Source organism: Podarcis melisellensis (genome assembly GCF_964234715.1).
Source record: "Podarcis melisellensis genome assembly, chromosome: 6".
Lineage (NCBI taxonomy): Eukaryota > Metazoa > Chordata > Lepidosauria > Squamata > Lacertidae > Podarcis > Podarcis melisellensis.
In genome coordinates this window covers 21404158-21428437 of record NC_138538.1, presented here as the reverse complement: position 1 = coordinate 21428437, position 24280 = coordinate 21404158, and the positions used below count along the sequence as shown (strand labels likewise).

The window sequence follows — 24280 nt, the reverse complement described above, 5'->3', positions numbered from 1 at the left end:
ACAACCTCACCTCCAGGCAGCCTTCTGATAGGCTCGTTTGAAAATGGTCCCCAGTCAGCTGACCAATGGCCATGGTGGGAAGAAGGAAGTGTATTCCCTCAACAACCAGTGATGTAAAATGGCTCTGGGCCACACTGCAGCCATGCTGAGCCCACAAACCATCACTCCTCAAGATTTCCAGGTAAGCGGCCATTTTCCAGAACATTGTGTATGTGTGTAAGAATGGTTAAAAAAAGAGAGCTGGTTATGCTCCGAATTAGTGACACACATGAATGCAAACATGCATGCAAAGTAGCATGTAGCTTATTCTGCAGTAATCAAGTGTCATGATGCTGTCAGGAGCCAAAGTCTGAAGCAGCTCAGCAATAAAACACCTGGTTTCAGAGAAGTTAACTCTTTAATTCAAAGAAACCAACACAGCAAAGGTCTTGCCCCAAGGAGACAGTTGCGAGGACTGAAGCTCCCTGCGTTCTCACCGCTCTTGAAAATTCCTCCCCCAGATCCTTCCCCAGGAACCTGAGGCTCCTTCACCTTATCTCTCTTTGCTCTGCCCTCTTCATTCCTCTCAGTGTTCTGGGAGACTAGGGTGGAGGGGAGCTGGTCACAGCAGGAGGGGGAGGCTCCCTGCCTTCTTCAGCACCCTGACTCCACTCCTCTCCAGCCTCTGCTTCAGATTCAGATTCTGGACTGCCCTCTGCCATAACCTCTTCCTGCTCACTAAACCCTGTTGCCTCTTCAGCTTCCATTGCCTCCTCCTCCCAGTCTGCTCTCCCCCTCTTCTCCTTCTGACCACTCATTGTTGTCCCACCAACTGGCTTTGAGCCTTCTTCCCCTGGGGGTTCCCTTGGGGGTTCCCTGGCTAGTGCCTCCCACCACCCCTCTGCATTCAGCCAGTCCGTGACAGGTGCCCTAAAAAACAACATCAACCCAGTCCCTTTAGAAAAGAAGGAAAGTGATGCATTATTTTTTTTTTGACAGGCTGCATTCTAACAAGCATACCTCACATCCTTTTGCCATGGCAAAACCTCCTCCAAGCAATAGGATTATATTCCATGGTACACTTTCCTGGGCTTTTCTCCAAGTCAGCAAGGGCTGGTTCTCTGTGTTTGGTGCTAGACAAAGAGGTTTGTGAACATAGAGAGAGATTAGCAAACTTTGTGATCGCAGCCTAAGGCAGGGAGGGGGAAGCAGTGGCCCACCAGATGTTGTGGGACTCCAACTCCCATCAGACCCAGCCAGCAAGGGGAATGGTTAGGGATGATGGGAGCTGTAGTCCAGCAATATTTGGACATCCCCCTCCCCCTTTCATTTGCACTTTGGATCTAAGTTAACTGCAACGTTAATTTTCTACTCGCAGCTCAAAGATTGTGAGATGTATGGTAAAGGAAAACCCAGATCTCATCCATAAAAGGTCATAAAAGGATTTTTTTTGCAAAGCAAGGTACCCTATTTCACAAGAGAGGCCTTATTAACACATGAAGGCTGAACAAGAGATAGCTTCCACTTTTCTCTCTTAACCCTTCATAGAGCTATTCCTTGCAATTGCTCAAGTCCTCATATGCTGTGCTTTTGTTGAACAGCAAGCAAGTCACATAATCTTCATCTGTGTACCAATGTTCCAGATGTCTGTGAGCACATTGGTTTATTTCGTACCATGAAGCACTTCATAGGCAGAAAAGATACCACCAGGGACGTATAGATGGGGGGCAGTAGATGGTGTTTGGAGAACCTTGGGCTGTTAGGCAGGGAGAGAATCTCCCAATCAGCACCAGAAAAGGATGAATATCTGTGTCCCTTTTCTAAAAAGAAAAGAGGATGAGTATTATAATGCTTGGTTGGGACCCATTGGGACATCAGGAGCCAGCAGATGAGTCTTATTCCTTTGCTCTCTTCCTTGTATGAGTGATCTTTAAGCTCCTCTAGAAGTGAGTCATTCAGGAAATGGTGACCTAGTGACCCTGTACCTAGTGCTTGTTGAAGGCTAGTTTTATAATCAATTCTACATAAAGGAGAAGAACTGGGTCAAAGGGTTTCAAAAGCCAGAAGCTTACCTTTCAAGTCAAACCACCATTTAAGGGATGGCCTTTTCGATGGGAAGAAGAACAATATTGTCACTATTGTGACTCCAGTAACAGCATCAGTGACAAACCTAACAGGGAGGGAGGGAGAATTTCAAGAATAAGTGGTGGAAGAGAAGAAACATTTGTCAAAGGAGACCAAGGTCAGTGACTTTGCATGCAAATATCCCAGACTCAATTCCTGGAATCACCAGGGAGTGCTAAGAAATACACTGGGCTCGTCCACAATTCTACTCCTCCCATGCCTAGAAAACACAGGTCCTAACAGCTTTCCACTTGTCCCAAGCTTTCTAGGTGATGAGTGATGTTGCCTTTGCCCACTGCCTTCCCCCAGAAGACTTGTTCTTTAGTGCTAAATTGGAACAAACAGCAATCTGCAGAAGGCCCAATTGCCATTGGTTCCGATTCAGTGCTAAACTGTAGGTTTCCTCCGGAGGAAGCAGTGGGTCAGATGGCAGTGTGGATGCAACTCTCTGTGTCTGAAACTCTGGAGAGCCACCACAAATCAATGTGGACAATACTGAGCTTGATGGACCAATGGTCTGACTCAGTGCAAAAGTTGTATGTACACATTAGTGGCTTAAACCATTCTAGAGGTTGATTCCCCTACTGTGTTTCAAGTCATATTTACACATGACTGTACACACCAGAGAAAGAGCAGGGGTGTCTTCACCCAAGGCACATAACCTGTTCAGTTTCTGCTGTCATCTGCACATGCGCTCCCAAATGTACACACCTCAGCTTAACTGTGATGTGAATGTGGCCTTGAGTTCTCCATTTGGATTGAAGCTGGTTTGTGGGGAAATGCACGGAACAGCAGTATTTTTCAAGAAACTACAGGGTAGCTCTGCATGTTGGGTAATATGATGCAAATTCAGAAAAACAGAGGTGGGAGCACTCCAGAGCCAGACTAAACGGCAATGTGTACACAGCCTGAGGCAGCTTCTATGTCCCTATCTATCTTCAGATACACTCACAATTTGTAAATCTGTTTTTAATCTGTGAGTTACAATCCTAAACTAGGCAACTGTTCTACTAGAAAACTAACTGTAAGCCTTGAAAATGCAACCTGAAGAGAGAAGCAAGAGAAAGCACATGTCTCTCAGGAAGGTTAACCAGCTTCAATTTGACTATTGATCACTGATGGATTGACTACTGATCAAAGAGGCCCACAACCACAACCATCTCTCAAGGTTAGGGGACTGGGAATACTATGTCTGCCCCAGGCAAAAAAGAAAATCTGAGAGAATCCCTTAAGATGAACATTTAAATGAAACATTAATGCTGGTGGGGGGAGTTTTGTGTGGAAGGCGGGATGGAGAACAAAGGCCCGACAGAAATATACAGAAATAAATTTCTTACCCTGGTGTGAACAAGCTTGCCCAGCCTGGAATGAACTTAGGGTCTCTGGAGAATAGCAGGATTGCGAATAAGCAGAAAAGTACAAATACTGCCTGTTCAGCAAACCTGTAGAGGAAGGAAATGCAGCGAGTCATTGTAATGAAGACATCATTTCCCCCAATCTTGCCTGAGGATGAGCTCAACTGTGACCAGTAGGTGGAAATCTGAGGAAGGCTAGCAGTGTTGCGCAGAAAAGAGCAAAAGGGAATTTTGATTGTTTCAGAACAAAATGCAGAAGTGGCCTTGGGCTAGATACACATTTCCAAAATTAAAATATAACCCAAGAGGCAGCAAATTTTCTATTGCTAAAGTTCATAGAGGGGAATTGTAAAAGATACATAGGAGAAGATATTTGTGTTTCAACATATCTCCACAGGCATTTGGGTTAACAACTTGGGCCTCCCATGTTATAACTAGTAAAGCATGCAATAAGAAGAAACACATGGTTGCTCAACTTGATTGTGTGGTGTGTGTTTTTTACAATGATGAATGTGATAGAAAGCAGAAGAGTGATCATTTGTGGGAGGTTTCAAGATTCAATGACCACAGACTTTAGCCCATTTCAGGCTGGCGCTCTCTCTCTCTCTCTCTCTCTCTCTCTCTCTCTCTCTCTCTCTCTCTCTCACACACACACACACACACACACACAGAGAGAGAGAGAGAGAGAGAGAGAGAGGCAGGGACAGAGCCTGCCCCCTTCCCTGGCTGCCTTAGTTGTGTGTGTGTGTGTGTGTGTGTGTGTGTGTGTGTGTGTGACATTCTAACCACAAACAGAAAATCATGAAACAATAATTTGAAATCTCAATTTTTGGAAGTTGAGGATGGAATAGGAAGAGAAAGCTGCCTTATAATGGGGCATCATTAAATTGTACTCTTCTCTTCCTGGTTTTACATAACAAGAGAAGGTTAGGAACCAAATTACAAAACGAAACATTAGATTTAAGGAACAAGAGATACATAAACCATTTGGAAGAAATCTGGAGTTGCTAATCAAATTGGCCACGGCTGGTTTAATAGACTTTCTGTGCTCTTAGAATGGAAAAAGGGCCTTTGATTCTTACAATGATATTTTGCAGGTTGCTGGTTTATAGTGACATGAATGCTTCAGTGGACACTAATCTTTCATAATATCCACCAACGGTGAAAAGTGCTTTCCCCCCAGATATGTTCAGGTTCACCTGATTTCTTTATTTTGCAATAGTTATGTGATGCTTTAAAAAAAAAATACAGCAGTTTGCAAGGGGGGGGGGGAGAATGCAACCTTTGTAACTGATAAAACAGAAGAACAAAATCAACAACTAAAATCAGCCTGCAGCAGTTTTATCAGATAATAGTCTCAAAGACTATCAGATGAGTTTTTGTTACTTTTCTAAAAGTAGCCAATGATAGTAGCCAAGCATGCCGCCTCCCAGAGGGGTTGGGGCAACTGGTAAGAAGGTCCTATTCTGAAGGTCCATGACTGGATAATTAATTGATGGAACTATGAGCAGGATCTGTTTAGCAGCTCTCAAAGGGCAGGGAAGGGAGGATGCTCTGCTTGTACTCCACACTCAGATTGTCTAGGGCAAGTGTGGGGAATCTATAGCCCCCCAGATATTGCTTAGCTACAGCTCCCATCCGCCATAGCAAGGACAACTTTATTAAGGCATAAGCTTTTGTGGACCAGTAAACTTGTCAGCATCTGAAAAAGCAGAGACATCACCTTGCCAACAAAGGTCCATATAGTTAAAGCTATGGTTTTCCCAGTAGTGATGTATGGAAGTGAGAGCTGGACCATAAAGAAGAATTGATGCTTTTGAATTATGGTGCTGGAGGAGACTCTTGAGAGTCCCATGGACTGCAAGAAGATCAGACCTATCAATTCTTAAGGAAATCAGCCCTGAATGCTCACTGGAAAGACAGATCCTGAAGCTAAGGCTCCAATACTTTGGGCACCTCATGAGAAGAGAAGACTCCCTGGAAAAGACCCTGATGTTGGGAAAGATGGAGGGCACAAGGAGAAGGGGACGACAGAGGACGAGATGGTTGGACAGTTCTTGAAGCTACCAGCATGAGTTTGACCAAAGTGCGGGAGGCAGTGGAAGACAGGAGTGCCTGGCGTGCTCTGGTCCATGGGGTCACGAAGACAACAACTAAACAACAACAAAATTTGTCATAGAGATGAACGCTAGTCCATGAAGACTTACGACACAATACATCTGACAGTTTTTAGGCTGCCACAAGACTATGGTGATTGACAGGACAGACTGGTCAGCAGTAAACAGTGTTCACATCAGTGAACACGCATCCGGTTATTTGTGAGTGCTCAAATACAGTAACAGCTAATGAAAGTGCCATTTTAAGAAATGGTTAGCACTGACTATATCTGAAAAAGAAAGGACTGGTTAACACTAAATGATTTAGCCCATAAAGATTTCAACAGCCATTTAATTAGAAATACATTATTTAAAGTCTGGAGCAAGCACAAATCAAGACTGGAGCCAATGATACCATGGTGGCTCTCACCTCTAGAAACCCATGCCATGAAAAAACTAAACATGAACAAGGAATGGGCAACATATAGAGATTTGATAATGGAAGATCAAGGTAAATTAAGAATAAGACCATATGAAGAAATAAGGCATTATGTCTCCGACAGATGGCAACATATACAACTGGGAAGTGTCTTTAATTCGGACTCGAAGAAAGGCTTCGCTAAAGAGAATTCATTAATGTATGAAACACTATTTTTAAAAAAATTACTATCTAAAATGTATAACCTTTTGCTAGATCTGGACCTGACTGACGAGGAAGTGAAAGAGACAATGATTACATGGGCGCAAGACTTTGGACATACAATATATTTAGAGCAATGGGAGAAACTTTGGCAGGAAAATATAAGATTTACCGCCTGTAGTACAATAAAAGAAAATTTCATCAAAATGTTCTACAGGTGGTATTTAACACTAGTCAAATTAGCAAAAATCTATAAACTGAAATCCAGCCTCTGTTGGAAATGCAACAAGGAAGCTGGAACAACAATGCATATGTGGTGGAGTTGCACCCTAATTAAGTACTTCTGGGGAGAAATACATGAGGAGTTGGAAAAAATGCTTAAAATCCTATTAATGAAAAAACCAGAGGCTTACTTACTGGGCCTATTAGGAAAAGAAATACCGAAATAAAAAAAAAGAATTTTCTTATATGTGACCACTGCAGCTAGGATAGTAATAGCATCTAAATGGAAAGCTAAATAGCTACCTACCAAGGAGGAATGGATTCTTAAATTAAACGAATATTTAAAATTGGCTAAATTAACAGCATCTATACGGCAGCAGTCAAATAAAAAACTAAAAATTGAATGGCAATGCTTTGACAAAATACTGCTCTTAAAAAAACATGCTAATATGCTTAGACTAAGAATGTAAATGCATCAAAACAATAATCTATCAAAGAGATATATATGTATATAGAGAAAATAAAAACAATCAGAATGCAGTGATAAGGGTAAAATTGATTCCAGACAAGACGAGTAGTGGTTTGAGGGACGCTAAACAGGGTGGTGGGTTTGTTTTATTTTGTTTATGTTTTTTTCTTTTGGGATATTGTATAATGATTTAATGTATAATGATTTAATCTTTCTTTTCTGTTATGTATTATTTCTCTTTCTCTTTCCAGCTGTATGACAGAAAATCTAAATAAAAATTTCATAATAAAAAAAATTAAAAATAAAATGCCGGCTTTAATGTGATATGCAAAAACAAAACAAAACACTAAATGATTTAGAAAGCCAAATCCTCTTTCCCCCCAAATTTCCCCCTGCAATCTGCATGCAACTTTTCTATCTCTCACAGAGACTACATAAATGATCATTCATGACATCTTGTCATGGACTGATTGGCTGCAGAGGAATGGTGGGAGGAAGCATGAAAGAAGGCTCAGATCTGAGGGATTGGTGGTGGAATAATGATGAGTGGTCAGAGGGAGAACTGAGAGAAGACTGGGAAGAAGTGTTGAAAGCTGACGAGGTAACAGTGCTCAGTGAGCAGGGGGAGTCGGTGGCAGAAGCAGTCCAGAATCAGCAGTAGAAGCGGATGCTGGAGAGGAGGGAGCCCAAGAAGCAGAGATGAGTCTGGCTGGTGAAGAGGTATGGGTGTCTCCCCCTCCTGCTGTTTCCAGCTCTCCTCTCCACTGGTATCCCAGAGCCAGGAGAGGCATGAAAAGAGTGGAGGCAAAGTTAGCTTCATGCAGGTGCAGTATCAGATTGTTTGGAGAAAACCCTGGATAAGAGGGGACTTCTGCAGCTGTGGGGAGGTGGGCAGCTTCAGTTTCAGCAACTGCTTCATGGGAGCAAGACCTGCTGGAGATGGGTTGCTATGCTCCTTAGGCCTGACACTTTTTTGCTTTAAAAAAAGAGTTAACTCCAACTCGTTGGTGTAATTTACTGCTGGCTCACTCCTGTCATGGCTTCAGTGCTTCATTTGTCTTTGGGACTGTTCATGAGTGTGCTACAAATGCTTCCAAATGCACCAGACTGGCTAATTAGAGAATAAGTTTGTTCCTTGCATAAATAATTTAGCAGAAGTAATTAAGCAGCCCATCATCAACTGTAAAGTCTCCAGTTGACTCTGCAATTTAGGATTTGCTTCAGAGGTATGGCCTGAGCTAAACTTTCTTTCAGCTGCGGTGGAAGAAGTTGAAAGCTATGGTGTTTGTAACAAACAAGAAAAATGCTTATCCTATGGTAACCGATAAAACAAAACTTTGGGGTTGTCTAAGGCAGGGAAACCTGTTGCCCTCCAGATATTGTTGCATTGCAACCCCTATCAGCCCCGACCAGCATGTCTAATGGTGAGCAATGGTGTGGACAGGAATCCATAAATACCGTATTTTTCGCTCTATAAGATGCACCAGACCACAAGACGCACCTAGTTTTTGAAGGAGAAAACAAGAAAAATTTCTTCATCTCGCAGGGGGTCGACCTGGCTTGTGTGACGGAGACCTGGGTGCGCGAAGGGGATACTGTTACTTTACGAGAGATGGCGCCCCCAGGTTTCTCCGTCCTCCACCAGTCGCGGACTGTGGGCCGGGGGGGGAGGGGTGGCATTATTAATCCGGGAAGATTGTTCTTTCAGGGCTCTACCATCGCCATCGATCCCCGGCATTGAATGTGTTGGCCTAGTGTGGGGCTCCGAGGTGAGCTTGGCTGTCTGGCTGGTGTACCGGCCACCTAGCGCACCAGCAGCCACCCTGCCAGGCCTGCTGGAGGCGGTGGCCGGCTGGGCCTTGGAGTTCCCTAACCTATTGGTATTGGGGGACTTCAACATCCATGTTGATGCCACTCCCTCCTCACAGGCTCTGGACCTGGTGTCTTCCATGGCGACACTAGGGCTTTCCCAGTTTGTTTCGGGCCCCACACATCAAGCAGGCCACACGCTGGATTTGATCTTTGGCGCTGGTATAGATGTGATCATGTTTCCTTCGATGAAGGTGCCATGGTCTGATCACTACGCTCTGAAAGCCAGGATTGACGTTCCACCCCCACCCTGCTTAGGTGGCGAGCCGATTTGGGCTCGCCCGCAGAGGCTGATGGATCCTGATAGATTCCGTCAAGCCTTGCGGGACCTTTCTCCCCCTGGCGACTCATTGACTGAGCTTGTTGAGGGCTGGAATACCCATCTCCTGGCAGCCATCAATGAGATCGCACCTAAGCGCCCTCTGCGACCCCGCAGAAACCGGGCTCCCTGGTTTACCGAGGAGCTCCGGAAAATGAAGCGGGACCTCAGACGGCTAGAGCGAGTATGGCGGCGTGCCCGTGACGGAGCTTCAAGAACATCTTATAGGGTTTTTATGAAAACCTACGAGATGGCTGTGAAGGCCACTAAGAAGTCCTACTTCTCGGCCTCCATTGCATCCGCCAGCTCTCGCCCGGCGCAATTATTTAGTATAATTCGGTCTTTAACGTCCCTCGAAGGACAGCCAAATTTAAATAACAAATTGACACACAGCTGTGAGGCATTTGCGAGCTTTTTTGCGGAGAAGGTCTTGTCGCTCCGCCATGACCTCCCTGCCAATTTGGATACAATAAAGGAACTGGAGGCCCCTCGACTGTCCTCGGGTCCAGTATTGGACCACTTCGACCGGATATCCCCAGCCGATGTGGACAGACCCCTCCGAGCTGGAAAGCCCACCACCTGTCCTCTTGACCCGTGCCCGTCTTGGCTGATTAGAGCGTGTCCAGACGAGGTGCGGGCCCTCCTGGGGGATATCATCAATTTGTCCCTTGGCACGGGGACATTCCCAGGGGAACTGAAGGAGGCAGTGGTGCGCCCGCTCTTAAAGAAAACATCATTAGATCCTTTAGATCTATCCAATTACCGCCCGGTTTCGAATCTTCCGTTCCTGGGTAAGGTGATTGAGAGAGCGGTTGCTGAACAGCTTGGTGGGTTTCTGGATGAAACATCGGATCTGGATCCATTCCAGTCCGGCTTCCGCGCTGGCCATGGGACCGAGACGGCTCTGGTTGCCCTAACAGATGATCTTCGTAGACAGCTGGATCGAGGCGGGTCGGGGCTGCTGATTCTTCTAGATTTGTCAGCAGCTTTTGACATGGTCGACCATGAACTTCTGGACCACCGCCTTGCCGACGTGGGGATCCAGGGCACAGTCCTTCAATGGCTGCGCTCGTTTCTCTCTGGTCGGGGACAGAGGGTGGCGCTTGGGGGGGAATTGTCATCGCGCCACTCCTTGGTGTGTGGAGTGCCTCAGGGTGCGATTCTCTCCCCGATGCTTTTTAACATCTTTATGCGCCCCCTCGCCCAGCTTGTCAGGAGTTTTGGGCTGGGCTGTCATCAGTATGCTGATGACACCCAACTCTATCTGTTGATGGATGGCCATCCTGACTCGGCCCCAGACACACTGATCAGATGCTTGGAAGCTGTGGCTGGATGGTTGCGTGGGAGCCGGTTGAAGTTAAATCCTTCGAAGACAGAGGTCCTCTGGCTGGGACGGGATGATATGGGACTGAGGGGGCAGCTCCCATCTCTTGCGGGGGTGCAATTAGTGCCAGCACCGTCCGTTAAGAGTTTGGGTGTAATCTTCGATACCTCCCTCTCCATGGAGGCGCAGATTGCAGCTATTACAAAGGCGGCATTTTTTCATCTCCGCCAAGCTAAGCAGTTGGCTCCTTACCTCTCTCGCCCTGACCTAGCTACTGTGATCCACGCGACGGTCACCTCCAGACTGGATTATTGTAACTCGCTCTACGTGGGGCTGCCCTTGAGACTGACCCAAAAACTCCAGCGGGTGCAGAATGCCGCAGCGAGACTCCTTACGGGGTCTTCGCTGCGAGATCACATTCATCCGGTGCTATACCAGCTGCACTGGCTCCCGGTGGAGTACAGGATCAGGTTTAAGGTGCTGGTTTTAACCTTCAAAGCCCTATACGGCCTAGGACCCTCGTACCTACGGGACCGCCTCTCCTGGTATGCCCCACAGAGGAACCTACGGTCTTCAAACAAAAACACCTTGAAGGTCCCAGGCCACAGAGAGGTTAGGCTGGCCTCAACTAGAGCCAGGGCCTTTTCGGCTGCGGCTCCAACCTGGTGGAATGCTCTGTCACAAGAGACAAGGGCCCTGCAGGACTTGACATCTTTCCGTAGGGCCTGCAAGACAGAGCTGTTCCGCCAGGCCTTTGGTTAGGGCGCAGCCTGACTCCCTCCTCTGGCAACCTTTACAAAACTTTATGGCTGCCATCAATCTTGATTTTAATTAATTTTTATAATGTTTTTATAATGTCGCACTATTTTGGTGTTGTTAGCCGCCCTGAGCCCGGCTTCGGCTGGGGAGGGCGGGATATAAATAAAATTTATTATTATTATTATTATTATTATTATTATTAAAAAATTATTCTGAATCTCAGAAGCCAGAACAGCAAGAGGGATCACTGCGCAGTGAAAGCAGCGATCCCTCTTGCTGTTCTGGCTTCTGGGATAGCTGTGCAGCCTGCATTCGCTCCATAGGATGCACACACATTTCCCCTTACTTTTAGGAGGGAAAAAGTGAGTCTTATAGAGCAAAAAATATGGTACCTGGAAGGCCATGGAATAGCCATCCATGAACTAAGGAAACTGACCCCAGACTACAAGACAAACAAAAGAAATATCACACACATATTTAATTATCACACACAGTGGAACCAAATGCTACCTTAGTGAATGTGCGCTCCCAAATCTGAATTTGATGAAATAACCTCTCTCTGTGTGTGTGTAGGAGAGAATTAGCAGATGGGAGAAGAGGGTGCTGAACCCTTCACGCACACATAGAGACACACACCAATTTCCCCCAGCAAATTCTGCCTCCCCCTGCCCAAGGCCATTTCTCCACCCCACAGTCAGGTTTAAACACAGTTGACGGAGTCTTGTGTTGCTTTCATTGTGACTTACTTTATTGGTCCCAGCTTCCGATAATCATCCCTTATTACTGTCCTGGCTCTGGCTTCTGCATCAGCTCTGATCTCCGATTTCTTTTTTCTCCAGCTCAACAACAAGGGAGGGAAAAAATGCTTTGTTCACACGACCTCAGGCACTCTCATTCATAAATATTACTGAATCAAACTATTTTGCAGAAAGTTTATAAATGGATTTAAGGTCATTACATTCAGGAGGCATTTGACTGCATAATTTCCTTGCTGCTGTTTGAAGGTTCCAGTTTTCACTCTCTGTTTTGTGGTTTCAGTTTTATCCCCTTAATGTGATTTCAGTTTCATCCTTAAATGTACCACCACTAACTAAGAAACTGCAATAAAAAAATTAAACTAGCTAGAATTGTACACTACCTTAGGACCATTTGCTAGGAAAGACAGTTAACTAATTTTATTGATTGGTCAGTTTCGCACAACACAATAACCCATTCTGTGTTCCCAAATTCTCATCCTGTAATCAAAGATAACTTCATCTTCTTGGCATTATGCAAAAGACACATCTCTCACAGTCACAGAAGAACCACCAGAGCATGCATTCATAGGAATGATTTGTCTTAAAGATCAGGGCAAATTCATTCTGTCTTCTGCAGTAATTCATCGCCTCCGTGCACCCTCTCTAGAGATAACTATTGTTAGGTTTCTTCTTCAGAGAGGATGTCAAAAAATAGGACAGCTCCATTTTTCAGGCATTAGAATAGCCAGAAAACAAGCGAGTAATTAGGCAAAATGTGCCACTGATGATGAAACAAAGCATAAGGAATTTTGAGGCTCAAAGGCTGAAATACTAATGTGCTTCTGTGAGGCTCAGCCTTTTTTAGTAGGCAACTTCAGTGCCCATCTGCAGTTTGACCTGCCTTCTCCTCCACCCACCTCACACAATTAGCAGTCCATATGAAGGACAATTTCATCTTGAACTGTTTTCAGATTAACAGCGTCATGCTGCTTAATACATTTCTAGCACTGCTTAGATTTTCATTAAACCTACAAAGCTAGTTTGATTCCATCAATCACATAAAGTGTACCCAATGTTTGCGAACCAGTCAAACATATGACTATGAACAGAATTCTGAAGGAAAGGGTCACTTGCTTGATTCTTTGGGCAAACTGGCATCTACTTTGAGTCTTTGATTTTAAAAAGTGAGGTCGCAGGAGGAAATCTATTTGCATTGTATGGTTTTGGTTTTGGTTTTGGTTTTGGTTTTGGTTTTTTCTTACCCCGTTTTCCTTTTTTTAAAAAAAAGGCCTTAAGCATCAATTCCTTTCAAAACAATTCAACAAACAGAACAGAAATGAGATCCATAGTATTCCAGTGCACATAGTCTTGGAATTTCACTTATGAGGCCTGAATTCAAATCCCTACTCATCAGTAAAACTATATGGATAGTCTTGGGAAAATCTCTTCTTTTGACCTCAGTTTGCCATGTGTAAATGGGGACAGTGACTTATATATCCTGCTGAGTGGATCAGCAAGATGGACTATATATAGTTTTACACACCAATAAAATATTATATAAATTACTAATAGTGGTACATAATGCAATTATTACACTTTCATAAGATTATAAGAAAAGCCCTGCTGGATGAGACCAAAGACCTATCTAGTCCAACATCCTGTGGCCAACCAGCAACCTATAGGAAGCCTGTAAGCAGAATCTGAATGCAACAGCAGTATATTCTCCTGCATTGATTTTCTGAATTAAATTGTAGCTCTGAAGGTACTATTTATCTCACAGATGGAAAGAATAATGGCACTTCAATGAGCCATATATTTGTTGGAATTACTATAGCATTGCAGGCTTAAAAGAAGGCTATGGGATGTCAGAAATGCATTTTAACAACAGTGTAAAGTGCACAATAAACAGAAATGGCTCATAATCTCTGTGCCACCACCAAAAAAATTACCCCGAAACAAACTCTAGCAATGCCTCTTGTTTTAAATACTGCAAGTGAAGGAATATGGCGAAGTTGGAAAGCAAGTTGTAAGTACCCAGATTAGCAAAAGATTTACAATAAAACCATGTTACTGCTCAATTACTGATTAACACATTGTTTTATGAAATCACTGAAGTTTAATCCCTGTCAAATGTAACCTGTTCTTGGCCAAATTTCCAGCTACGGACTTTATATCTTAACCTACGTAACAGCTACAGTAAAAAGCATCATTCCTGGAAAAATACAGAACACAAGTCCCATACCATGCAATGACATGCACAAATCCCTGAATGGTGCAAGTGCAAAACAGCCAGGTCGAAATATCCCAGGAATTCAGTAACTAGTAGAATTATCAACAGAACACCTCTTTTAAAAAAATCTTATTCTTTGAACCCTGCTCTCATTACAACAAATTAGCAAAACTCTGTGGACCTCAACAAATCTGTACCAATATACACCGCCTTAAGGTCATTTGTGACAAGGCTGAGAAATTTCTGGGGCAATGAGATCACCAACTCAGTGGTCAGGACACCTCTGCAGTGATCTTGTGAGAGAAGGCATCTGATGTGAATTCACAAGGGGAAAGAGTGGGCCTCAAAGGTCTGGTGCTCATGAAGGCCACCAAAATATCCCATAAGAACATAAGAAGAGCCCTTCTGGATCAAGCTACTCAGGGCCAGACTTGGGTAGTCTTTCGTAATATGACACCATGTATGGAGCTGAAATTTAGCACCCCCAAATGGATCTTCTCAATTATGGATCATCTCAATTTTGCACCCCCTCGGCTCAGCACCCTGTGTGGGAGAACTGTCTAGACCACCCAGCACTGAAGCTATTGGCCCATCTAATCCAGCATTCCCTTCTCACAGAGGACAACCCATGGGAGGCCTGCCAGCAGGACCTGAGGGCAAACAATGCTCTCTTCATCCATGATTCTCAGCAAGTGGTATTCAGAGGCATGCAACCTCTGACAGTGCAGGTGGAGGACAGCCTTATCTTCCATGAAATTGTCTAATCCTCTTTTAAAACCAACCAAACTGGTAGCCATCTCTACCTCCTGTGGGAGCAAATTCTATAGTTTAACTATATGGTGCTGTGTGGAGAAGTACTTTCGTTCATCCATCTTGCATCTTCCAACATTCAGTATTATTGTATGCCCAAGTTCTAGTACTAAGAGGGAGGCCATTCCGCTTTCTCCACACCAGAATTCATTTGATACACCTCTATCTGTTTCCCTTGCTGAAGTGCTTATGTCAACTACTGGGAAAATAGGAAAGGACCATTGCTGTCAAAATGCTTCATAAAATAGGCTGGTCTAACAGCTCTGAGTAAGGAAATGAGTTAAATATGCATGCAATAACTTATTTGAGGAGAGATTATTTAACTATTGTTGGAATTCTAATTGAAATGATATTAAGAGAAACTCTTTGCCTTAACCATAGACTGTTGGTATTATGACATTTCCCCTCTTTTTTATGAACTGTATAATCTTTATTATCTACGGTTGCTTTGCTTAATAAATTTAAACTTTATAAATTAACTATCTTAAGTCATGTATATTAAAATGAAAGCAATTATTATCAGCTCTGCCTTAGTGCATGTGATGAAGTTTCCATATTATTCAGCTATAGTTAGAAGTGTGTTTTTATAGTATGAGCTGCTTGGATATTTTTTCTTTAAAAATAACTCCTTTGTTTCTGAACACAGTGTCTTCAAAAGCATATCTTCAAACTGGAGTTTTGTGGCCAAGCAAAAAAGTCACAAATTGTATTTTTCGAGTGCAAAAATAGAAATATTAAGATGTAGCATGTAGAGCCTCACCCAACTTTAAAAGCAAAAAAGAAGGACCTGTCAATGAAATATTGTTTTGCCAAGCCAAAATGCTTGCCCTGATGAAATGACCCCATTAGTGCACTGTGTCATCTAGTTTTTCTTTATTCCTTTTTCTTTTAAAAAAATTATTTGCATTTTCAAAAACAGGAACAGAGAGTTTTTCTTGTGCAACAAGAGAGTACATGTACACCTGAAAGACAGGGGTGTTCCCAAGTCAAAAGAAGGATAGGTCCCTCATAAAACCATCAGATTTCCAAGAAGGACCCAGCTAAACTGGTTACTTTGACCACAATTTCAATCAATGTTAAACCATACAAATAAATCAGACATGAAAGTACCTCAGGCTAATGCATCCATAAAGGAATGAGATCCAGAGCCATCCGAAAAGAAGGAACAGCATCATTAAGGGAAAGGCAAACACAAACCAAGAGCCAAAATTCACAACGTCACACCCTGGAAAAAAGCTTTGAGAAGGAGAAAACCTGATTAATGTAAGGTGGAGAAACCCATTTGGATAAACTGAAGAAAGAATCTGAAATATGCAACCAAGGCCAGCATGTCATGCAAACATCTCGGTTGTGATTCAAGACCACATCTAGAGGCTACCATTGTCACTTTCTGCAGCTCACGGATTCCCGAAGGGGGTGCAGAAGATAATCTGTCTGTGTTGTATGAAAGGGACAACTATAGTCACAAAGATCTCCTCCTCCTTTGTCCTTGCCTAGGAGTCACGTTTTTACTAGTTCAGAGACATGTGCAGTTCTTGGCTCCATAGCCTTGGGAAATCCCCATGTACATCCATTGTCAACACCAGCGTGTTCAGTTCCCCACAAGCCCTTTCCCTCCATACCTTTTGAGTTGTCCTGAAAGAATGAGATTTGGGGCAGTTCCCGTCAACGTCGCTGTTCCACCAATACTGGCTGCATAAGGGATCGAAATGAGGAAGCCTTTCCATACATTCTTCTTGTGCTCTTCCTCCTTCTGTATGTCTGAGGAAACTTCAATTGTGACTTCCTTCTCCTCTGTCAAGTCTTTTCTTTAAAACATTACAAAAGGCAACTCTTGACATTTGTCATTTCTCCTATAACTTAGGGCTCATTTATTTGTTTTTGCTTCTGTATCTGATTTCTCCCCCCCCCCCCATCTGCCAAATAATTTGGCAAGGGGACTCATTGGTCTTCAGTTGATGGAACAGGATCTACAGCAGGTACAGTTTGTCTCTCCTCTGCAGAATTAGCTGCATCTACCCAGATTCTCTCTTGGATCCATCTGTGAAAGGTAATCTGTGCATCCTAAAGTAGGATGGACTTGGGGAGGGGTCAAAACTTGGAGGCAGACCACATGCTTAGTTTGCTGAGTTTCCAGGATCATTTATGCTTAAAAGCAGCATGGCTAGTAAGGGCCTCACCTTGAGAGCTAGAAGAATCATTGCCACAGTAGACAATGGCCTCATTTGGACATGACTCTAAATAATAGTCTAGTGTTACATTGACATGTTTGCTCCCCACTTGTTGTTGTTGGCAACAACATCAAAAACACTTGCTTCTGTTTTCAACTAACCAAAGTTTGAGTTACGTCTGAACCAGGAACTGGGGTTATTTGAGTTATACTGCATGATCTTTACTTGTTCAGACAAGCCATAGTTAAAACAGGTAGTTGAAAACAATTATGTTCATTTTCCTCCTCACAGCCACGCCAGAAGGCCAGAAGATGGGAGATGGGAGGGGGCAGGCACAAGTCTAAAACCCATTCATGCATAGTTTTATTTATTAATCAAGCTGCAATCCTAAACCCAGTTACGAGGGAATAATAACAGATTTTTTAATGAAACCGTGGACGCTTTTCAACTTCAATGGATTTCGTATGAGGACTGATTTGTAAATCCGGGGACTTTTCCCGGGAAATAGGGACTTCTGGTAACCTTAGAATAAGTGCCCCTGACTTTAGTGGGTCTTACTTTCAAGTAGACACCATGTGATTGTGCTATTCCTTATTAAAATAATATCCAAAACCACCTTTCAGGGCACACAACCTTCTGAAGGTGGTTTGCAAAAAAAAAAAGAAGAAGAAGAAGTTTTGAAGCACACAGAAACATCAAAACCACAATCCATAAATATAACGATTTACAATATCAGCCATTAGTGTAAAGCCAGCAGTGGCTCATTCTCTCTCTCCCCCCCCCCCCCCGGCCGCCCCCAAGCCCAACACATTCACCAAATGTGGACTGGAGCAAAAATGCTTTCAAATATATCTCAGAGACCAGGCCAAGTGTACTTCCAAAGACTTGCTGCAATTGTTTAAAAGGCTCTGTCCCTGGCCTAGCAGTTCTTACTGGCAGGTCAGATTTCAAGGCCTCCAATTATGGTAGGTCTGAGTGCAGCCAATATTGAACTTAGTCCCTTGACATAAACTCAATATAGTTACAATTTAGTGCAATGCTAAAGCAACGCTATAGCTTCCTTGAAGCACAGGTGGAATGCAGCAAGTGACATAAGCAGGAAGAAGTTAAATAGGGCTTTAATCCCAGGTAAACAGCCTTAGTTCATACTCATGAAACAGAGGAAGAATACACTGTCCTCCTCTCCAATGCAAATCTTTGCGTTAACTTACTCATCAACATTTGCTAGAAGCTGCATCTCAGTTGGCACTGTGTGAAGTTTATTCTGATGTACTGAAGCTGAAAAAGAATAATACCCAAAGAGCTTTTTAAAATACAGAGAAACATTTCCAGAGTCATAATGACAGAAGGTGATGCTACTATTCCTAAATCGTAACAGTTAAATATCCCAGCATAGCTGAGTTGCAACAGCAAGATAAAAAGTGGGGAACAGGTATGTCTGCCAACAGCCAGAATATGCAGCAGTAGGACTTGCTTCCAATTGGCAGGGTTGGTAAAAGTACAATTTCAAGGCATCTTGCTGACACCTCCTTCAAAAAGGCTAATTTATCCAAATCACCCATTTGGTGCCGTAGCTTCGCACACATGTGAGTCACTCTTGAGTCTCTCATTCTGCACTGATCAGCTGGAGTTTCCAAGATTTCACAATTAATTAAACAATAAGTTGGTCCAGTGAAGGGTAGAGTGTGCTTTATATTTCTGCACTTCCGAGGAGCACGGAAAGATCTACCAGCTTAAAGCTGTCTTAACATAAGCACAAGTTAAGCCTACAGAAAGGTTTCGGAGCCAAAGGAAGCAGAGTGATAAATCAGCCCGAATATTTCTATGTTGTGGCTCAGAGTAGAAGAATAAGCTGCTGAGAGGAATTGCTGGTGCGTCCAACCCTCTGTCTCACCCTGTTCCCTTATCAAACTGAGAAAGCAGTTATCTGAGCAATGTACCAAAGCATTATATACATCTATAGCTATCCAGTTAATGTCTACCATTCTGTAAATGTCATTGCTTTGTGACACTTTGGATTTCTTTCTAATGGAGCAACACATCCATCTCACTGCATTTTTTATAAGTTATATAAAGTGTGCATGTCTGCTACAAAGGAATAACTCCCTAAAAAGTGATGAGGTTGGAAATCCCGGGAAGTTTATTTATTTGAAGTATTTGTTGTTCACTCAAAAAGTCGCAGGGTGGCAAACAATAAAATCAAAAATCAACATTTAAAACAAAATAAACAAATCAGCATCATAAAATCAGAGCCGCTTTCAGTAAAGTGCTGCATTTGGATTTTTCATGATTCCTAATTAACTAAAACATTACTTTGGAGTTTGTTTTTTCTCTTGATTCCAGAAAAATCAGCTTGTTTTATTTACTGAAAAAAATGTTTCGCTTGCTTGATGAAATGTCTGATCTTGCCTCCTTTAAAACTTTATTATATTATTGTGTTTTCAGCAGAAGCCGAGGATGGGGGTCATTAAGCACTGGGGTGCTTACTGTTCCGAATGGAAAAATTTCCATTTGGAAATGCTGCCCTCCTCTTACCCATTTCCCCACATTAAGATGGATAGAACATTACAAGGAACGCACCCAGCGGTCAAAGTCTGTGAACTCGTTTGCTCTGTTGTATCAGGTTTTAATACTGTTCAGTGGACCAGTGACTTCTGCATTGTCACTTCAGTGATTCAGCAACAATGACATTTCTTAATGAAGCAACGCAAATGTGTCTCGGATCCATGACAACCACGAAAAAAGGGGAGGGATTAAAAGGAAAAGAAAGAATTCAGGTGCACACACATAGCATGCCTCCTTTCCCCCTTCAGACTGAAACCATTCGCATTTAGGTGGTGGCCAAGTTGGTATGATGGAGAACTTGTCATGCAGGCCTAATTTGGCCCATGTGCCTGTTTTGGGTAAACTGCACACTCCTTCCTATCACCTGATGCCATATGACGTCAGGTGTGGAACACTTAGTGGGATCTCCTATCTCTGATCCAAGCACTACAGTGCTAAGATAAGAGATAAGTCCACCTGCCTTCATGTCTATTGTGGGAGAGGGCATGGGTCAATGCATGCCTCAGTAAAGGAAATTGTGGACAGAGATGGGCCTGGAAAGGAAAGAAGGGACAGTGTCGTGCGTGGAGAGTCCGCCTCCCCCTTCAGTAACTTCACAAATTAGAATTCAGGAGCAGTTTATCTTTTATAGTCCTTTTTATTCAGGCATCAGGTTGCAAGCAAAAATCCACATCCCTCCACAAGGAGAGCAGTTGGCTACTCTAATTCTTCCCCCTTCTGTCTTGCGCAACATCCTAGGCGCCAATGGAAAGTCCCTCCTCCTCTCTGCATCCTAGTTTGTGGGGAGGGAGGTTCCCCACACTCTCTAATGGCTATCTGTCCCCTCCCTTCTGTTTCTCTTGTCATTATCTCATAGCTAGGTAACTCCTGTCTAATCTGTTCCGTATCTGTTTCTCTCTCTGCTTCTGAGACCGCTGGAAACAAGGGAGGCAAATCTTCCCCTCCAGCTCCTCTTCCAAAAGAAGCTGATCTGCCTGAGAATGCATTCCCCAGTCCTCTGCTTCAGGCCATTCCCTGACAGATAGACACATTGGAAAATAGGAGTAAGGATCCTTACCAGCACTCTTTCTGAAACGGATGTGCTCTTACTAGCCATCACATGTTAACTGCCCTGCCAAAATATGGGAGGGGAGGCACTAGACCTCGATAGATTTATAAAGGACATTTATAAAATGGCACAACCAAAGTGGAGTTGTTGGTGTGATGTAAAAGAGTGATGTCACTAGCACCATCCAATAGGAACATGTGACTTATACAAATACCATCTACAGGGCACAGACTATCACAAAATATATCCTTTATCGGTGTACAGGGAAGCAGATGGCAAACCTTATTTCTCCAGCAAACTCAAAGTTGCCATTCTGAGCAATAGGGGAACTGCATATTTCCCCCCAGCAACGTGTGCATTTGCAAGTGGAATGTCCTATGGATGCCGTTGGAACACACCTCAGTAAAAGATGACTTTACATTTGTCAAAAACGCCATGTTTTATTACAACACCCAAATGAGCTGACCAGACCGACCTTGGCTTTCCTCATTTTCCCTCTTGAGGTCCCGAGATGTTTCCTTGTCTCCGAAGAGGCTCTTCAGAACAGCCATTGCAATAGGTAGCATCATAGCGGTGGAGGCTGTGTTACTCAGCCACATGGACAAGAAGGAAGTTGTTAGCATCATTCCTAAAATAAGCCTGGAGAGAGAGAGAGAGAGAGAGAGAGAGAGAGAGAGAGAGAGAGAGAGAGAGGCCTCATACAATTAATCAGAACAAAGCTGTCTCAGTTATATTCTGTAAGAAGTCCAATCCTGTACAACTGGGATAAATGTTAATCTGATTACACAGTGCTGAAATAGTTATGTTTCCTCTCTGTTCAGCAGTTTAAAAAGTTTGGAACTTTTGGAATGATTTTTTTCTTTAAAGTATGCCCGCCCGGCCCATACTCCAACCTTTAACGCTATTCTTTCACTAACCCAGGCCTTTGACAGAAGCACTGCCATCATGAAAAATATCTGGATCCACCAGAACAAATTCATCAGCAAATTCCACGGAGCAGGTGACTGGGCTGCTGGAGGGGGACAGATCTAACACCATAGAAACAAAGCAGGCTGGTGCAAGAGGCACAGGTCGCTTGAGCTATCCAGATTGCTTAAGCTATCTGGATTAGCTTTGGTGTATTTATTTCCCCACAGGCCAGTCTAAGTAACCCTCCTCCTGCTGCATATGGTCATAGTGCATTTAGAGAGTGCTAAAGAGTTTACATATACAGTGCAACCTCAGAAGCCGAATGCCTGTAAACTCAAATGTTTCTGGTTTTTGAGTGATTTTTGGAAGCTGAACATCTGCCGTGGCTTCTGTGGCTTCCAATTCACTGCAGGACGCTCCTTCAGCCAATTGGAAGCTCCGCCTTGGAAGTCAAACAGACTTCCGGAACAGATTCCATTTGACTTCCAAGGTGTGTCTGTACACCTTCTGTCCAACCCTGCAAGGCTAGGGTTGCCATACATCTGGACTTTCCCAGACATATCCGGAATACTGCAGTCGACTTTCCTTAAAAATAGCTCAAAAACTGTTTGAAATATGGCAACCTTAAGCATGGCAGATCAGTTTTAATAGTTGATAGCAACTTGCCTGCTGATGGAGAACACTACTTGGCTGCCATTTTGTTTCCTCCCATGGCTCACAAGGCTACATTTTGTCTGGGAGGTCAGCTAATAAGATACTAAGCAAACAAGCAAATTCCTAAATTAATAAACGTACCACGGTATCATTTATCGTATAACTATGAGGAGCCCTTTCATACCCTACCTAAAGTCTAGCAGACCCCCTTTTCTGGTACGCAGAAAACAGACGGTTGTTTTTCTTTCATAAACATGGAAATCATCGTTCTTTGAGTACCCTGCTCTTTTGATAAGTGGTTTTGGAGCTCTGAACTCAGTAAGCTCTTCAACTGAGCCTCTCCCCATATGAGGTCCTGAAGGGAGAAATTCAGTCTGACCATCTTTTAGAGCACCTGTCCATTCTTGAAACCTCCAAATCCCTGAACTTTGGGTGATTCTAGAAGAGATCAGCTTTGGGTGCCTTTTGACTGCACTCCCACAATGACCTGCAGCAGAGCTGGTCTCCAGGATGGGATCTTGGAGCCAACCTCTTGGCAGCAATGTTGCTCCTGCTTACCTGAAGAGTGTGCGAGTGGGGCAGGACACTAGAGAGGTCGGGATGGTATAGGTCCACCTGTGACTTCCTAACCTTATAGCCTCTTTGCTCCACCCTTACACCATCCCAGTAAGTGACTGTGATGCCATTGCTTGGAGGTTTGCTCTACCCAACTGACCTACTCCTGTCCGGTGGACCCCACCTAGAAAAACCTCATGGAGGCCAAGGGAAGTCACTTCATTTGGAATTTACCCTAATGCTAAAATCCATATTCCTGTCAGGAGTTCAGCCTACACTCGAGTAGGACCCTGGCAGAGACACATGCCCAACTGGCATGTTCTCTCCCTTCCTGTTCGATCGTTCGGGAGCTGCAAAAGCTTTCTTCAGCCCGAACATAGACTGATGCCAACCGACACCGGCACACTTAGGGATCTCGGAGTTTGCGCACCTTGCGTGACAGACCTCAGCGACTCAGCATTTTGGCTAATCTACTTTATTTACATATGAACACACATGGAGCACTGCAACATGGCTCCCTCCCTCTCTAGCATCAGACAGCAAAGAGAAAAAGAACAAAGGACAATAGTCCCACTTCACGGAACACAGTAACACAAACATCCTGTCTCCGTCACTTCCCACTCTGTGGAGTCAAAACATATGTGAGTGAACTGGACTCCTTGGCGAGTTTTGAATAAACAATCACAAACTTTTTATTGACAATAGCTAGTCAGATAAATTAAGTATCTATACAATTTTGTAAGATGCAGAGAATAACATTTGTTGATAAACCAGAGAAAGGAGCTGAGGGAAGTCGGAGGGGGGTTACTTTATGGGGAGGGGGGGAATTAAGGATGATATGTTTTCTGATAAAATGTTTTGTTGAAATTCCTAATAAAAAATATTTAACAAACAAACAAAACATATACTGTCATGTGAAAGACATAAATCCCATGACTGCAATCATGGAACAGGAATTCTAACAGTTCTTTCCCCTATGCTTGGACACAGCACAATGAAGGAAAGGTATAACTCTCAAACCTGTGCAAAAGGCCTTTCAGTTTCCATTGGAATGCCGGTCTCTTTCGTATTCCCCAAGGGCAGAAGCAATCCAACACACAGCCTCTTGGCAGCAGCAATTCTTCAGGACAGCCTTCGATTGCTAACCATTAAATTGTCACTCCAGCTAACTTTCTCATTAAAACTCCATTTCAGGAAAAGCCTTGATTATTGTGTCAAGAACATGCTGCAGGACACCCACAATAAAACACCAATTCGGGCAGGCCCAATCCTAGTGATTCGTGGTGGATTTATTCTGCTTTAATTTGTTCTACGGTGTTTCCCCAGTGCTACCGCGTTATTGCTGTTCAGAGAAGCTATAGTGCAGCAGAAGTAAATAAAAATAAACCAGAATTCATGGTATAAAAAATATGCAGTTTCAGCAGGAAGTTACAGGATGTGCACTG

General features: G+C 43.6%; 1 protein-coding gene across 2 annotated transcripts in view; it reads right to left on the bottom strand.

Annotated features, from left to right (window-relative positions):
* The window catches only part of SLC13A3 (solute carrier family 13 member 3), a 48402-nt gene that overhangs the window by 8056 nt on the left and 16066 nt on the right, over window positions 1-24280 (bottom strand). For both annotated transcript variants that reach the window (XM_081916896.1, XM_081916897.1), the window contains exons 3-10: window positions 21193-21356; window positions 18316-18382; window positions 16556-16741; window positions 16044-16169; window positions 11903-11995; window positions 3441-3545; window positions 2052-2149; window positions 1000-1112 (exon numbers count right to left, since the gene is read on the bottom strand). In XM_081916896.1, the coding sequence (XP_081773022.1) occupies window positions 1000-1112; window positions 2052-2149; window positions 3441-3545; window positions 11903-11995; window positions 16044-16169; window positions 16556-16741; window positions 18316-18382; window positions 21193-21356 (952 nt within the window). The remainder of the gene's footprint in view (window positions 1-999; window positions 1113-2051; window positions 2150-3440; window positions 3546-11902; window positions 11996-16043; window positions 16170-16555; window positions 16742-18315; window positions 18383-21192; window positions 21357-24280) is intronic.